Genomic DNA, 16,163 nt, shown 5'->3' with positions numbered 1-16,163 from the left:
GATTAACAAGTCAGAAAATCTGGCCTTTACCTGATGTTGGTAGAAATGTAAGGACCTATAAATACATATAAAATTTTGAATGAAATAGGCATCAATTATGTGCTGGTCACCGCTTCTTCAAAGAAGTCATATGGTAAACTTCAAACTTTCCCCATAGAATAGTGTGGGGAAACCTTCAAATCGATTCCAATTCTTAATTGAACAAAGAAAAATTTTAATAGAGTAAATTCATGTGACTTCATTATGTGTGCAAAAGATTTCATATGTCCATCATTACTTCATAGGCACATCACATATCACTCTGGACACAAATACTATAAGCATGAGCAATGTGAAGAGAAGCCATGTGAATTTAAACAATATGGGAAATCTCTCATATTTCTCTCAAAAGTGTTCACACACAAATGTTAATGCAAACTGGAGATAGACCATATGAAAATACAATATGTGGGAAAGTCATCAGTTGTTCCAATGACATTCAAAGACATGAAGAAACTCATACTGGGTGGCAACTCTATGAATGTCAACAAAGTGGTGAAGCCTCTTCTTCTCTCCCAGGTGTTCAAAGACACATGATAACACACAGTGGAGTTAAAACTTTTCAATGTGAAGTATGTGGGAAAGCCTTTAATTTCTCCTCTTTATTTAGAAGACATGAAAGAACTTTTTCTGGAGAGAAACTCTCTGAATGTAAACAGGATGGTCAAACCTTTATTTCACACACAAGTCTTCAAAGGCACAGGATCACACACATGGGGAATGCACATTTCAAAAGTAAAGTATGTGGGAAAGACTTTGCTTATCCCAGTTTACTTAGAATACATCAGAAAACACATACTGTAGAAAAACCCTATGAATGTCAACAATGTGGAAAAGCCTTTACTACTGCCTCTTATCTTAAGATACATGAACAGACTCATACTGGAGAGAAGCCTTATGAATGTAAGCAGTGTTGTAAAGCCTTCACTCAGTCCTCTCACCTTCACTCACATGAACAAACTCATACTGGAGAGAAGCCCTATGATTTTAAGCAGTGTGGCAAAGCCTTTGCTAGATCCAGTGAACTTCAAATACATGGAAGAGTGCATACTGGAGAGAAGCTCTATGAATGTAAGCAGTGTGGCAAAGCCTTCACTCAGTCCTCTCACCTTCACTCACATGAACAAACTCATACTGGAGAGAAGCCCTATGATTGTAAGCAGTGTGGCAAAGCCTTTGCTAGATCCAGTGAACTTCAAATACATGGAAGAGTGCATACTGGAGAGAAGCCCTATGAATGTAAGCAGTGTGGAAAAGCCTTTGCTAGATCCAGTGACCTTCACAGACATGGAAGAATGCATACTGGAGAGAAGCCCAATGAATATCAACAACGTGGAGAAGCCTTTGCCACATCTTGTTTGCTTCACACATGTGAAATTACACATACTGCAGAGAAATAATATGCATGAAAACAATTGGTAAATTCTTCTGTTATTACTGTTTCACTCATATACATGTAGGAAGTTTCCTGGAGAAAAATACTTTGAATGTAAAATATGGTAAATCAATATTTCATGTCATCATCAAGCACAAGAAAGGGCTCACACTGCTGAAAATATATGTGTGTGTGTGTGTGTGTGTGTGTGTGAGAGAGAGAGAGAGAGAGAGAGAGAGAGAGAGAGACTGAGACCCAGACCCACTGGGGATTTAGTCTGGTGGTGCTCTACCACTGAGGTACATTCCAGTTACTTTTTACTTTTTATTTTGAGACAGGGAGTTGCTGAGTTTCTTAGGGTCTTCCTAAGGTGCTGAGGCTAGCCTCCAACATGGATTCTTCAGAATCAGCCTCTCGAATCTCAGGAATTAAAGGCATACACCACCACATCCAACTGAGTAATTTTTTAAATGTGAAAAATATCACAAATCATTCCATTTTCCCTGTTTTCTTTCACTCACATTTCACTCACATCGAAAAACAAACCCTCTGATTGTGGGGGATTTGCTAAATTCTGTCAGCTTCCCATCCCAGCCCTGTTTTCCTTCTTATATATGCAAACACTCATGCAGAGAAGCCCTGTGAATGTGAGAAATGTGGGAAATCTTCTAGTTTTCTCATTTTTTTCCTAAGGACTGGGAATATTGTTTTGGAATGAAAAGAATAAATGCTATGCAAGTAAGAAATATAAAGGGTTCAGCCGTTCTAGTTTTGTTCAGTTGTATAAAAGGACTCATGCTGTAGAAAATGCTGAGTATGAGCTATGTGGGGCAGTATTCAGCTTTCAGAGTTTTCTTCAAAGACATAAAAGAATTCACATCTGGGAAAATCCTTTTTCTATCTTTAAAAATTGCAGTAACATTTTCAACTTTCCAGGTCCCTTTGAAGAGCACTTAAGAAATCATACTGGAGAAAAGCCTTGTAGGTAGAAATGTGGTGAGACCTTTGCTTGTTTCAGATTCATTTGAACTTGTTCAGACTTGAGGAAATTTTTATTTTGTTTCATTTCATTTATTTATTTTGAGATAACCACTGTAGGTGTGTGAAAATGGCGTGTGCCTTCATTTCTTTTTTTGTCTATTCAGAGGTAACAAAACGGCACCCTGGGTTGGAGAGAAGCATTGCATCAGCATGAAGATTTGAAAGCAACATGTTTTTCTGAGTTAAATCTCTCTTATTGTTAGATTCCATTTTCCTGTAATTTAAGTCTTTAGAGTCTAATGTTTCATTACATATTGTGTATGTTAGTTTAGGCCTTTCCAATCCAGCCTTTGGTACATATTGGTGAAATGGCTCTTCTGAACTTCTTTCCTCTCTTTCATTGTTCAGATTTCACCCAGGAGTGTTCTACCACTGAGTTTCTCCACAGTCCTTTTGATTGTTATTTTTTGAGATGGGGTGAGCCTGGCAGCTAGGACCATAGGGATGTGTCTGTGTACCCTGTATCTGGCCTCTTCCTTTTCCTTGATTGCTTATTGATCTGTTGATGACTCTGGGACCACCACTCTTGTCACTTATGCTTGTTCTAAGTCTCATGTATTGTGCTGTATGTAGGCACATTAAAGAGCATTATAAAATAATGTCATTTGTGTATATTGTTTGGAGAGGCACTTTCTCAAAATATATTTTTCCCTATATTGAGTTGCTTTCTCTTTTCTTTTCCCAGTTCTGGGGACCTAATCCTGCCTTGTGCATGCTAGGCAGGCATTCTAGCACTGAATATTCTGTAGCTCAGGTTGCGAGTTTGCTGCTGCTGTGTGTGTGGACCCCACTGATGACCACATCAGCAGATGCAGCTCTTCAGGTGTTTTCTCCACAATTCCAGCTGGTCTCTTCCTTCTTAAAGGTCTTTCATACCAGTGATTTTTTTTTAAAAAACTACATCCCACTTAGGTTTTCTCCCCATGAATAATACTTAGGTGGAATATGCCAGAAAACCCAGGCTTGATTTCTCTCTGTGTTTAGAGTACCTCAGTAGCCCTGGGAAAATTGTGTGATGGTTTTCTTAATACATACTACATTACCAAAGACTTGGTAAGGAGCATCCCAGTCTGATGTCTTAATATAGCAGCACTTCATTCTCCACCAAATAATCTTAAATAAGCTTCTCAAGAGACCTTCACCATAATTTTCTTTCAACAGAATGTCAGGAAAAGATTTGGCAAAGATCTCACTGTAGGTTATAACACAGACTTCTGCTTTTGTGGTAAAGCTTGGAAGATCTCTGGCCAATCTTACAACTGATACACAAAGCACTTTCTGTGAACTAATCAAAACAAAACAAAAAAAACACCTTTATGTATATTCCTACAAAAAATATAAACCTTCGTCCCTCTCCCACTGGGTGTAAATAAAGATCAACGAAATTCCAAGCAGTGATACAAAAAAATGTAGGTGATACCCCCAGAACCCTGCAGCTAATAAATGTGCTCCTGGAACATTCCTTGGGTGTCTAGCCTCATGTGCCCTACATCACTAATGGAGCTACAGCCTCCAACCAGGTGATATTGTGCAGTACTTGCTGTGGAGAGGGCTGTTTCTGCTCAGGCTAAAAGATTCAGTGACCTGTCCTAAGGATTCAAAGAATCCTGAGAAAAACCTCACCCACAACCTATTCAGGAATCATGGATCTTGTGTGATCATTGATAAGAGTTTCTTACATACTTGTGTCAAAATATTTAAGGTAGCCAACATGCCAAAGATGGGGTGATTGTCACTGCTATCTCTCTTGCCAGACTTTTGCTGTGTCTCAGTGTTCATTTGGAAAGGAAGGCCAAAAGAGTGTGCTGTGGCACTTCTGTTTTCAATAAATACAGCTTAAGCCATCCAGTAAAACTTCATCTTTAAAAGATAGTTTTGAACACTTCTCAGGATTTCCAAAAACTTTCTTTACATCTAATGAGTCAGTGTGGCAATTTCCTGGTTTTACATCTTTGATTCAGTAGAAATATTGCATAGAGGTGTGTGAGCACTTGACACAGTATGGACTTCTTTGTAATACATCCATTTGCCAAAGGCAGTAGTTGCAGGCTTGCTCCTGGGCAGTGTGAGGAACTGGAGTGAATGCAACTGTCCTGGGGTGTGAGCATTTTTTTGTAGGAGTTCAGTCTTGGTGAGTACATCAGTGCAGGAATCAGACTTTTAGGAGGTCTACAGAATCTCCTGTCTGGACCTGCCTGTACCTTTTGGACAATAGTGTTGTCATGTGAGGTGGCAGGTGGATGGCTAGCTTCTAATGGATTTGGATTTGTAGCTGAGCAAATAGTGAGAATGTACAATGATTAAATGAGAATTAAAATATTCTTTGTCATACCGAAGACATGATTTGGGGGCCAAACACAATAACAAGTAACCTCTTGGACCTTGAATCACATATTTTCCTTCATGTATCCATTTTCTCACAAACTTTTGTAGTGTGATGCTTATGTGGAACAAACTGAGATAAACATGGAGAAGTTTATTTAATGGTACAGTGTACTAGAAGTTTTAAAGACTTGCAGCAGACTTAGATTCCACTATTGTTAAAATTTTATGAAAGACTCTGAAATTCTCAAAATTCTTGTGAATCCCCAGGTGCTGTGGCATACACCTGAAATACCAGTGGCTCAATATTCTGTGGCAGGAGGATTGTGATTTCTTTCATTTTTTTAAGAGAGAGAAAGAATTTTTTAATATTTATTTTTTAGTTTTCAGTGGACACAACATCTTTATTTTATTTTTTTGTGGTGCTGAGGAATAAACCCAGCACCCCCACGCATGCCAGGTGAGCATGCTACCATTTGAGCCACATCCCCAGCCTATCTATCTTTTCATTTTTCTTAAACATTATTTTTTACTTGTTGGTATATATATATGTATATGTGTGTGTGTATATATATTCATTCCTAAGGATCAAACCCAGTGCCTCACACATGCTAGGCACGTTGTCAAGCACTGAGCCACAACCTTAGCCCAAGAGTTCTGATTTGTAAGGTGGCCTCCCTGGATAACAAGGAGTAAAGAACTCAGTGAGACCCTGTCTCTAAGAAGTAACTCAAATAATAAATAAAAAAGAAGGCTGGGAGGTGACTCAGTGGGTTAGTACCACTTAGTTTAATTCCCAGTACCGCCAAGAAAAATGCATTAGGAACCAAGTTTTAATAAACCGTATTATGGGCAGATGGGCTTGTCCATTATACTGTTTTCTTCTTTGGATTCTCAGGCATGGTTTATTAATTCAGGAACTCTGTAAAATTCACAAATTCAATAAAAAGCAAGTGTATTGTTTTAAAAAAATAATAATATAGCAAGGTCCATGAGGGGCATCTTCCTGCTCTGGGAACCTCAGTAATTGGTAGTCATCAAAAGTAGCCATAATGTCCTTATCATAAAGAGTTTGTGAAAGCTTCTATTGTGCAGGAATCTCTGAAGGTCCTGAAAGTGCATGTCTTTTCAGAGCCTTTTGGTGGAGGAATTCCAAATGGAGGTCTCTGATTTATAGATGATGTCATTGGGGAAATCAAGTGAAACTGATAATTGAAGAACACATTGCCACATGGTCGAGTACTGTCTAAAAGGTGTCAGGTTTTCTTGTCTTTAAGGAGTGTGTCAAGCAACTTTGGAGGAGGATGTCAGCAATTTACAATGTGCTCCTGCAAAAATGTGATGCTGTGAGTCTCTGCTCAGGTCATTTGTGAAAAGCTGATGAGTAGTCTGAAAATGTATTTGGTCCTGTTAGTGATAAGGACAATTTGCATTAGAATGTTATTGAAATAGAGAAAACAGAAAATATTAGCCAAATCTGAGGCCAAAATATATACCAGTTGTTGATTAGATAGGATTAGTAATTTTCATTATATTTGGTATTGAGTATGGATACTTACAGATGGGACCAGATCATCAAAGTAACAGTAATCTACCCAAGGCAAATGTTGAGATAGAGAATATCTGTGTTTCTGTAGTTGGTATTTTATTTTTTTCTCTGTGATTATCAGTGACTGTGTTTAAACATTTCAGGATGCCCAGATATAACTCTGATTTTTCCATATTTAATGAATTAGAAAATATTAAACTATTAAATATTATGAGAAGCACATCAGATTTTATAAGACTTTTTAGTTCCCATATACCTTGTTTTAACATATCAAAAAAAAAAAACATGAAGTGATTTAATTAGAGATTGATGGTGTTTATTTATTTATTTTTACTACTGGGGATTGCTGTGACAAGTGTGGCCAAACTAGCAGGTTCTGGCAAGGTTTGATGGGACACTGGAAGAAATAAAAAGTCACACACACAGAAGATACAACATCTGGGATTGGGTGGGGCACTGCTCTATGATGGAGCAGCAGGTCTAAAGAATTATACCAGGGGGGCCGAGGATGTGGCTCAAGTGGTAGCACACTCACCTGGCATGCGTGGGGTACTAGGTTTGATACTCAGCACCACATATAAATAAAATACAAGATGTTGTGTCCAGCAAAAACTAAAAATATAAATGAACAAATATTAAAAATTATCTCTCTCTCTCTAAAAAAAAAAAAGAATTATACCAGCAATCTTTATTGTATATCTTTCATTGATCATATTAAAGACTATGCAAGCATTATTCTTTGTATTTATGAAAGTTACACAGTTATCAACAGTATGCAGGTATTTCCTCAGTTACAATCTATAGTTGGAATGTGCAATGTTAAGAGCACTGTGCAGCTCTCAAGAAAGTCCATCCTTTAAAGTTACTTTAAAGCATCCTTTAAAGCAGCGGAACAGGTGAAACATTGTGGTTGACTTACCAAGGAACTTTGTGCCTGAGAATAAGGTCAAAGCTGAAAAGTTTCCCACAACAGAGTCTCCCCCATGGAGAGCATTGCCATAGCAACCAGGCATCCTATACTTTTGCATAGAAACTTTTCCAGTCACCAAGCATGCCACTGCCATTAAGTCATTAGAGACCTCAATCTCAGACACTTGTCTCCCAATCACTGTCACTGGTCTCCACAGAGGATTTAACTCAAGGCTGCTTTACCACTGAGCTACACCCTAACCAAGACTCCCCCTCTTTTTTCTTTCTTGAGACAGTGGTGGACTCTGTTGCCCAGGCTGACCTCACACTCATCTAAAACTGGAGCAATGTGGTCTCTGAACCTTTACCCCAATGGCAGTCACATTTGCTGAGAACTTAGCTGAAGTGGTTAAATTAAAGTAATGACTTTGGAATTCTATAGGATGTGACTACTGTTTCCAACCCATTCTACCAGGCCTGGTAGAAATTTGCAAGTCCATTTTTATGTCTCCAGATCATTAAAAAAATATATTTTTTTTCAAATTTTCACAGATGTACCAATATCACACAGACCCTAAGTACTTGGTAATGAGGGCAGGGATTATGGTTAATTCGTTGGAATTGTGTGGATCCATTCTGCCTTCTGATTTGTCTTCCCTATTTTCTCTCTCACTCATTTTAGTACAAGGGATTCTTAATTACTAAGCCACATCCCCATACCCTCTTTCATCCCCATGACAGTAGAATGCATATATATACACTTTGATATATCATACTTGGATGGGATATCATTTCTCATTTTTCTGAGTGTACACGTTGCAGAATCATTTTAGTCATGTAGTCAAATATATACATACAGTAATGATATCTGTTTCAATCTACTAATATCTTTCCTATTCCCACATCCCTCTCCCCTCCCTCCCATCACTTCCCTCAACCATCATCAGCACATTAGAGAAAACACTTGTCTTTGGTTTTGTGAGACTGGCTTATTTCACTTAGCATGATATTCTCCAACTCCAAACATTTACTAGAAAATGCCATAATTTTAGCCTAGTTTCAAGCTGACTAATATTCCATTGATTATATATACCACATTTTCTTTATCCATTCATTTTTCAGGAACTACCTAGGTTGGTTCATAGTCTAGTTATTGCAAATTGAGCTGCTATAAACATTGATGTGGTTGCTGAGGAGGTCATACATGTGAAATATTTTTTTAAAAAAACAAGTTGCTGAGCAGGAGAAAATATTTTACGTTACATATTTATTTATTTCATAGTATTCAGACTATAAAAGGAACTCTAGTGACTCCATAATAAAATGATCAACAAATTAAAAAATGAATTCCGAATTGTGAACTCCTCAGATATTTCTGCTACTCTATGTTCTTTTCTGAGAATGATTTTCAAAATGCTAATTGTTACTTTTTTCTCACAGTCATCTGGAAGATTCTAGTGAAAGGGCGCCCTTGTCCTGCACCTGGCCTAGGTTCCTAGAGTGCTCCTTCACCCCCAGGATGGGGTGAAGGGCTCCTGTGGAATGAACTCAGGGGCATTGACCACTGAGCCACATCCCCAGGCCCATTTTGTGTTTATTTCATAGACTGGGGCCTGGTTGCTTGACTAAAACACTCAGGTTTACTCCAGGGGAACTAGGCTAATTGGGCTACAAAAAATAACCACCCAAGAGACAGAAATACCTTTTCCTTTGGGGGTGCTGTGATGGCTCCTCTCACCTTAAGGTTCTGCATAAAGAGAGAGGGAGCACCTGCTGACCCCTTTTATTGAGAAGAAGCTATTCAAATGAGGCAAGGCATCAGGTATCAGTGGGCTGAGTTTAGCTTCCTGATGTCTGCTGTCAGCAGGTTGATTGACATCTAGGAAGGACACACCCAAAGGCACAGTAAGAAAAGAAGACACACAAAAGCATTTCCCTGGAACATTCTATCTCAAACAGGGCAAGGGGTAATATTACAAAGGAACAGGTGAGCATAGCTCGACCCATGGGGATGTAGGAAGGCATGCCCATGCAGTAGGACACAGTCACATGACCCTAAAGATTGGGTATCCTTTGGATTACTTAGGCAATCAGGTCACAGAGCAATCAATGATGATGCCACATCAATCAGAAGGGGAATCAGACACAGTCACATGCTAGTTTGGCCTCCCACAGACTAGGTCTCACTGAGTTCAGCAGTGTTATTTTATCTCCCCTGTTTGTCTGAGGTTATCCACATGCTCTGTGCAAACAACCAGAACCTCTGAAGCCTGAGGAAACTGAGGTCCCATCTCTACTCTCTGCTCAGGTGACACAGTCTGAGGCTAACATGAATGCTGAGAGCAGGGCAGCCATGTTATCCCACAGGAGCCAGGCAGGAGGTGCCCTTCCAACACACTTTCCACTCCCCCTGCAGGTTTCTTAATGCAAGGAGGAACGACGGAGTCTGACTCTCATTTATGCTTCCACTGCAAGTGAGGTTACAGAACAACTCCAAAGCTGTAGAGGACACATTTTAGTATCATGTCCAACTACAGCATCAACTAGTTATGAAAATTAAATGTTTCCCTGGCTCATCAGAATGAGAGGATCTGGGAAAAGGCTGTCAGTGTTGAGGATGGGGACATGTGCTTTTTTCATAACCTTCCTGGGATCCCAGGAAGAGTCTCCCAGTTTTCCCATCTCCTCAGAACTGGTGGGACTCATTGGAGCTCCTTAGGCCCCAGCTTCACCTGCTGCTGAGGAAGAGGGTTCACCTGACCTTGTGTGCGGAGGTAATTCCACTGACAGTGCTTGGACCTGCAGGCCAGGAGACTGCAAGTGATGCTGGGTGTTCACAGGGCCATCCTCAGAACCGTGGGCCAGTCTAGTCATCCCCCAGGACTCATTGTGCTCCAGATGTCATCATTCAACAGTGACAACATGTGACCCTGTATGTGGAAAAAGGTCCCAAGCATCACCTGCATGCAAGTGGAAGAGGCCACAAATCATTTAGCTTGTTAAACAATGAGGCCTGAGACTGAAGCCATCCAAGTCTCTCTGATCTAGCACAAGGTAGAAGACAACACAGTTCTGGTCTCCTCAGCCAGAGCAGCACAGCAACATTTGTGTGGCCATCTGATGCTCTGACTCCCCTTCACACAAAAGGAAACTGAGCCTCTGGTGGGACACACCAATCACAGGGGTCAAGGATGGAACCAGGATCCCAGTCCATCTGTGTGACTCCTTGAACCCACGTGTAGCCTGAAATTTCCCCAGACCAAGGCAGCCCTCCCACATCCAGTATCTTTAATTTTCACTTTAAAACTAGAAAAAGTGGGCTGAGATGATTCATGTGGGTGCTTTTCTGGCCAGGCACCTAGTATGGATTGGCTGGCACTGGGGTGGGCAGAAGAGTCTCAGTCCTCTCCTCCAACTCCAAATCCCCCTCCAGGGAAACCCTTGTGTCTCAGCTCTTGTGGTGCCCTTGCTGCCAGAGGACAGGCCCACCTCAACCCCCAAGCCCTTTGTGGCTGTCCTGACCATGGGAATTCTGGTCATCCAGCAGGACTCCCTATTGCCTGTCTAGGTCTCACCTTCCTACTCGATTGTTTGAAAAGATCAGAGTCCAAGCTGTATGCAACCAAGCAGCCAGAAAGAAGATCTGGGGCAGAGTTGTGTCCAATTCTCACCATATTTCTTGTTCTGGGCCACATGTCCTGATGAAATATGGACTTAGACATGACTGGGATTGTCACTGTCCTGGAAATTGGTGTTGCAGAGGTCTTTGCAGAATACCAGATCACATCTGCAACCCAGGTGACTTGGTACCTTATCCCCAGCCCAAGACTTGTGTGTGTCCCTCCTCTTGGCAGGAGTAGCCTCCAGAACTCAACCTTCACATGGGAGGAAGATGTGGCATGTCTGTCATTCTGTCATTGCTTCCCCACTCATTGTCTTCATGGCACCTGACTCTTCTGTTAGACATGTGATCCTCTTTCAGGTGCCAAAGTCAGCTTGTGTTTTCAGCTGACCCTGGAATGGTTCATATTGGTAAGAATGTGAAAGGAGGTAGCATGTTGCTTTCATATCCCAGGAACGCCACCAGGGCGGATCATCTATCATTGTGTGGACTCTACAGGCTTTTGTGTGTCCTGGACTGTGTTTTGGGTTTCATGCAATAGTAAACCCAAACAAACACAGAATAACCAAATTCTAAACTCTAATTGACATCAAACTAAGGACTTTACATCTCATTAATGAAATATTTTTCTTTGTGCCAGGTGTGGTGGTGGCTGAATCCCAGCCACTAGGGAGGCTGGTGAAGGAGAATCAAGAGTGCACAGCCAGCCTCAGCAAAGTTGAGCAGTAAGCAACTCAGTGAGACCCAGGCTCTAACTAAAATACAAAATGAGGCTGGAGATGTGCTCACTGATTGAGTGCCATTGAGTTCAATCCCCGGCACCCCTGATTCCCCCTCCCCCCAAAAAAGCCAACTATTTCTTCTAATTGGCAGAATCCCTGTGGGACAGTAGTCATTGTGCTGCTTATTTGTAACAAACAAGTTTTTTTTTTTTTTTTTACTGTAATCTCATAGCTGTGTCATTATTATTGGATTGGCATTGGGAAAGAGGATGGAGCATTCAGTAACACTTTAACCTCATGTGTCCATGTCTCACAGCTGTTATTTCTCAATAAAATTTGGTTTTGAAATATTTTGACTGATCTTGGGGAGGTAGTATAGTAGAGCTCACTCATGGTGTCTGTTTTCATGGTGTAGGTCTCACATCATTTTATTTTCAAACTCTTTATACATTTGCATCCCAGCAGTGACCCCTGCACATAGCACAGAATTGAACCTTGTTTTCATTCTGATGATCTCTACCTTAGGATAGGATTGTTCAGTCAATTTCCATATAATGTCACTGTTGATATAGTTTGATTTATGATGGCCTTTTACACTGTTCTATTTTCTTATGTCTTTTTCCTCCTCTATTACTCTTCAGGGTGTTTTTTTTTTTAAAACTGGCCATTGAGCCTAGGGGTGCCGTGACACTAAACTACATGCCCTGCCCCTTTTAAGTTGTATTTTGAGAGAGGGTGAAGCTAAGTTGCAGAGGCTGGCCTAGAATTTTTTACCCTCCTGGCATGGTTTGCACCACCATCCCAAGATACTGCTCTACTTTTGTTTTGTTGGTGGTGTTGTTTCCTAAAAAATAATTTATTCAATGATTTTTTTTTCAGTTTTTTTAATGTATTGGTTTAGAGATGTGTCATCAAGTGTGAAAAATATGCTCACTTTGCCAAACACAAAGATGGCCTTGTTATAGATCTGACACTGTTAAACCAAAACAGAAGATAAAGACCAAGACTCCATTTTGAATCAAATTAAAGCAAGCTTATATTTATGTATCCAGGAGCTGGCCATGACTGTCTCTCCCCAATATCTGGGCTAGAGTTACCCCAGCTCTCTAGGAACACAGTTTTGTAGAACAAAAGTTGCAAATTGGGGTGTCTTGAGATTTGGAGGATCATAATACAAAAGCAGATAGTAGGTTAGTGATCTACATGGCTTAACATTTCAAGGTAGCCAATCCCAACCTCTGAATATATGAGGCACCACCAGGTTTTAGAGAAGGTTGTTATTTGGTCAGGGGAAGCCAAGTTTGCCAACATGTTATCAACCACCACAAACTTCTGGGAGGGTCATCTCGCTTCCCAGGTATTTTCCCTGTCTCATACTGATTGGTGGTTGCTAAGGGAGTTGCTATGGGTCCTCACATAGCCTGACTGTGTCAGGGATACCTGGCTCCTCAGATTCTCCTGTTATTTGTAGATAAACAACTCAGTAGGGTGAGTTTGTGCCTAGGAGTGCTCTGTGGGTCTTTCCAAGGACAAGGGTAATATCCCCTTCCTTGGACAGGCTTTGCTTTGAGGTAGAGGCTGGTTTCTCAAGGGAAAGCCAGGCAAGCTTATATTTATGTACCCTTGAGCTGACCATGACTGTCTCTCCCCAAAACCTGGGATAGAGTTACCCCAGCTCTCTAGGAACACAGTTTTATAGCACAAAAGTTGCAAATTGGGGTGTCTTGAGAACTTACAGATAACACAATTTGGACAAGCATAATACGAAAGCAGATAGTAGGTTAATGATCTACATGGCTTAACATTTCAAGGAAATACAAGCCCTGGGCAGGGATTCCAAACAAGTTTAGAAATTGCAGCGGTATCAACACTACAAGCCATATTGAAAAACCAGCCTCTAACTCAGAGCAAAGCCTGTCCAAGGAAGGGACATGACCTTTGACCTTGGAAAGACCCACAGAGCGCTCCTAGGCACATTTCCACCCTGTTAAGTTGGTTATCTACAAATAACAGGAGAGATCTGCTGCACCAGGTGTCCCTGACTCAGTCAGGCTAGGTGGGGACCCACAGCAACCCCCTAGCAGCCACCAATCAACATGAGACAGGGAAATACCTGGGATGTCAGATTACCCTCCCAGTAGTTTATGGTGTAGGGAAACCATGTAGTTCAGCATGAACACCCCTCTTAGCTTAAACCATTCAGTTGAAACGAATCCCCCTTTTGTAGTAACCAATCACCCTTACCCAACTTGTTCCCACCAGTGAATGTGCTAATCATGTTTTAGAGTTGTTGTTTGATTTCCCCGCGGTGTGTCATAATTTGCTAAGAGATGCTTTGATGTATGTGAAGTCCCTGCCTTCTCCAAAGAATGTATAAAACTGCTACAAACCCTGGGCTCGGGGCCTCTCAGCATCACCTGTTGCTGTGTGTGCACAGAGGGCGGAGTTAGCTCACAATAAACACCTCTTTGCTTCTTTTTTTTTAAAGAGAGAGAGAGAGAGAGAGAGAGAGAATTTTTAATATTTATTTTTTAGTTTTTGGCGGACACAAAATCTTTGTTTGTATGTGGTGCTGAGGATCGAACCCGGGCCGCATGCATGCCAGGCGAGCACGCTACCGCTTGAGCCACATCCCCAGCCCCCTCTTTGCTTCTTAAATTGATCTTGGTCTCTGGTGGTCATTTGAGGGTCCCGGATTCAAGCATAACGTATGGGGGCTCATCCAGGATCCCCCTTATAAGCCTACCCGGCCACCCCAATTGAGAGGTGAGGAAAACCCAGCCAGTAAGTGAAGGCATTGCTGATCTGTAAGTTTCTGTACTCTGGTTGCCTGCAGGTTCTGGTTCTGTATTGTGTGGTCAGCAAAGGGTCCAGGTGGATGCACTGAAGGGCATCCGACAGGGTTTTTGGGAGACGTCCCCAGCACCTTTCTGGATTCTGAGTGGTTTGCCTTTAGTAAAGTATTTTGTGAAGTATTTAGTAAAGCACTTTGTAGCTGATGGATCCTCTGTATGCCTCTGCTTTTAGTTCCTTGGTAGCACTCCACGCCGTGCTGCGAATTTTGTGTAACCTGTGTTTCTATTGTCCTGTCCACCTCCACCCCAACACCCTGGCAAGAGAACTAATTCCCCAATCTGGGGTCATCAGACCCAATCTGAGGGGGATACTCCCCCAATCTGTTTGTCTGAGGGGAAGGCCCCATTTGGCTTGGGACCAGCACCCCACTTCTGATTTTTTGACAAACTGAAAAGGAAATCTATGTCTTTGTGTGTCTTTTTTGTGTCTTTTTGTCTGTGTATCTGTTAAGTGTGATGGCATTGCTTTACTTTGGACAGATGCAGAGTCCCAAGTTCTGATCTGCCTTAGATATATGCAGGTAACTTTAGCTAAATTTTAGCCTGAAAATATCCCTGGTATGCTTTTCCTGCTTCCCTGAAAGGGACCAAAAGTCAAGCGAACTGCCAGCTTTTCTGTTCTCAACTTTTACATACCCTTTAGCTGTGTTTTAAAGAACTTTGATAAACTTTACTCCCCTTTGTTAAACGGGACTAGAGAAGCAACATTTTCTTTTCTTCCCCTACTTGGCTGGCTTGAGTGCACCCATTGCAGAGGGAAATGCCTGCTGTGGATCTAAGAACTGGATATTTCCCTTTTTCTTTTTCTCAAAATCCTATCCTCATTATTAAATTGGCATTAATTGGCTTTGAGGACAGGAGCCAAACTTTCAGTTACAAATTTGGACGCCCCAGTGGTACTCTAGAGGAGCCCCCACTCCACTTTCTTGGGGAAACCTAGCACCCCAAACAACTGCATGCTGAGGATGTAAGATAAACTTTTTGAGAGCTGACTACCGAAAAGCTAGGAGATATTGAGCTTGCCTGGTGCCTGGGTTTGCACCAAATCAGAGGAGCTAATCCTGTAAGTAAAAGGAGGGAATGAGGGACTCCCAGCAGCGGCTGAAGCCACTTTTGCTTCAGGGAACTCCCTCTTTCCTTCCCTGCACTGTAAGGATTGCTCCATCTCTGTCTACTTAAAAATAAGGGGACACAGAATGCAGTAAAATTGCCACACTGAGAGTCTTGATTTTACACTTCTAGTTGCCCCTCTGTGAGAACATCTGGTCCACTCATAGGGACATTTATGGTGTCACTGGTGTAAGAGTCATAATTAAATGGGAGTTGGAAACTTGGGGAGATTGTTCTCTGATCTGTTTTAAGGTTATTATAGATTGTTTCTTGGGGATGATCTTGGCTGAATGTGTGTCTAAAAAATGATGTTTTATTTTTACAATCCGGTATCTGAATGGGTTTTTGAAGCATTGCATTGCATAATCTTGCAGTTAAAAGTTGGGTTTAGGTAATTATTTAGTATATGATTTCAGATAATTTATGCCAGAGAACTTAAATACTTAGGATGGAAAACTAAAGAACTCTACTTCCAAGTTGGCAAGTAATTCCCAATCATTCAGTTTTCTCACCAATTTTTGAACTGGGTAGCCTGGGAAGATTTTACTAGGTGTACCAGTGCATTAATTTGGGCAAGGATAGTAAATCATGGTATGGTATCTGTTTCCTTCAGTGTGTA

The 16,163-nt window shown here is 41.2% G+C and overlaps 1 protein-coding gene across 1 annotated transcript; it reads left to right on the top strand.

Annotated features, from left to right (window-relative positions):
- The first annotated feature begins 737 nt into the window (after positions 1 to 737).
- Positions 738 to 1,439, top strand: LOC107161022 (zinc finger protein 709-like). Its single transcript, XM_015507565.2, has one exon. It carries the CDS (start codon positions 753 to 755, stop codon positions 1,437 to 1,439), a length of 687 nt encoding a protein of 228 aa, XP_015363051.2. The 5' UTR covers positions 738 to 752.
- Positions 1,440 to 16,163: the final 14,724 nt, after the last annotated feature.

The sequence above is a fragment of the Marmota marmota genome, unplaced genomic scaffold (genome assembly GCF_001458135.2).
Source record: "Marmota marmota marmota unplaced genomic scaffold, marMar, whole genome shotgun sequence".
Lineage (NCBI taxonomy): Eukaryota > Metazoa > Chordata > Mammalia > Rodentia > Sciuridae > Marmota > Marmota marmota.
This window is presented reverse-complemented; position numbering and strand designations above follow the sequence as displayed.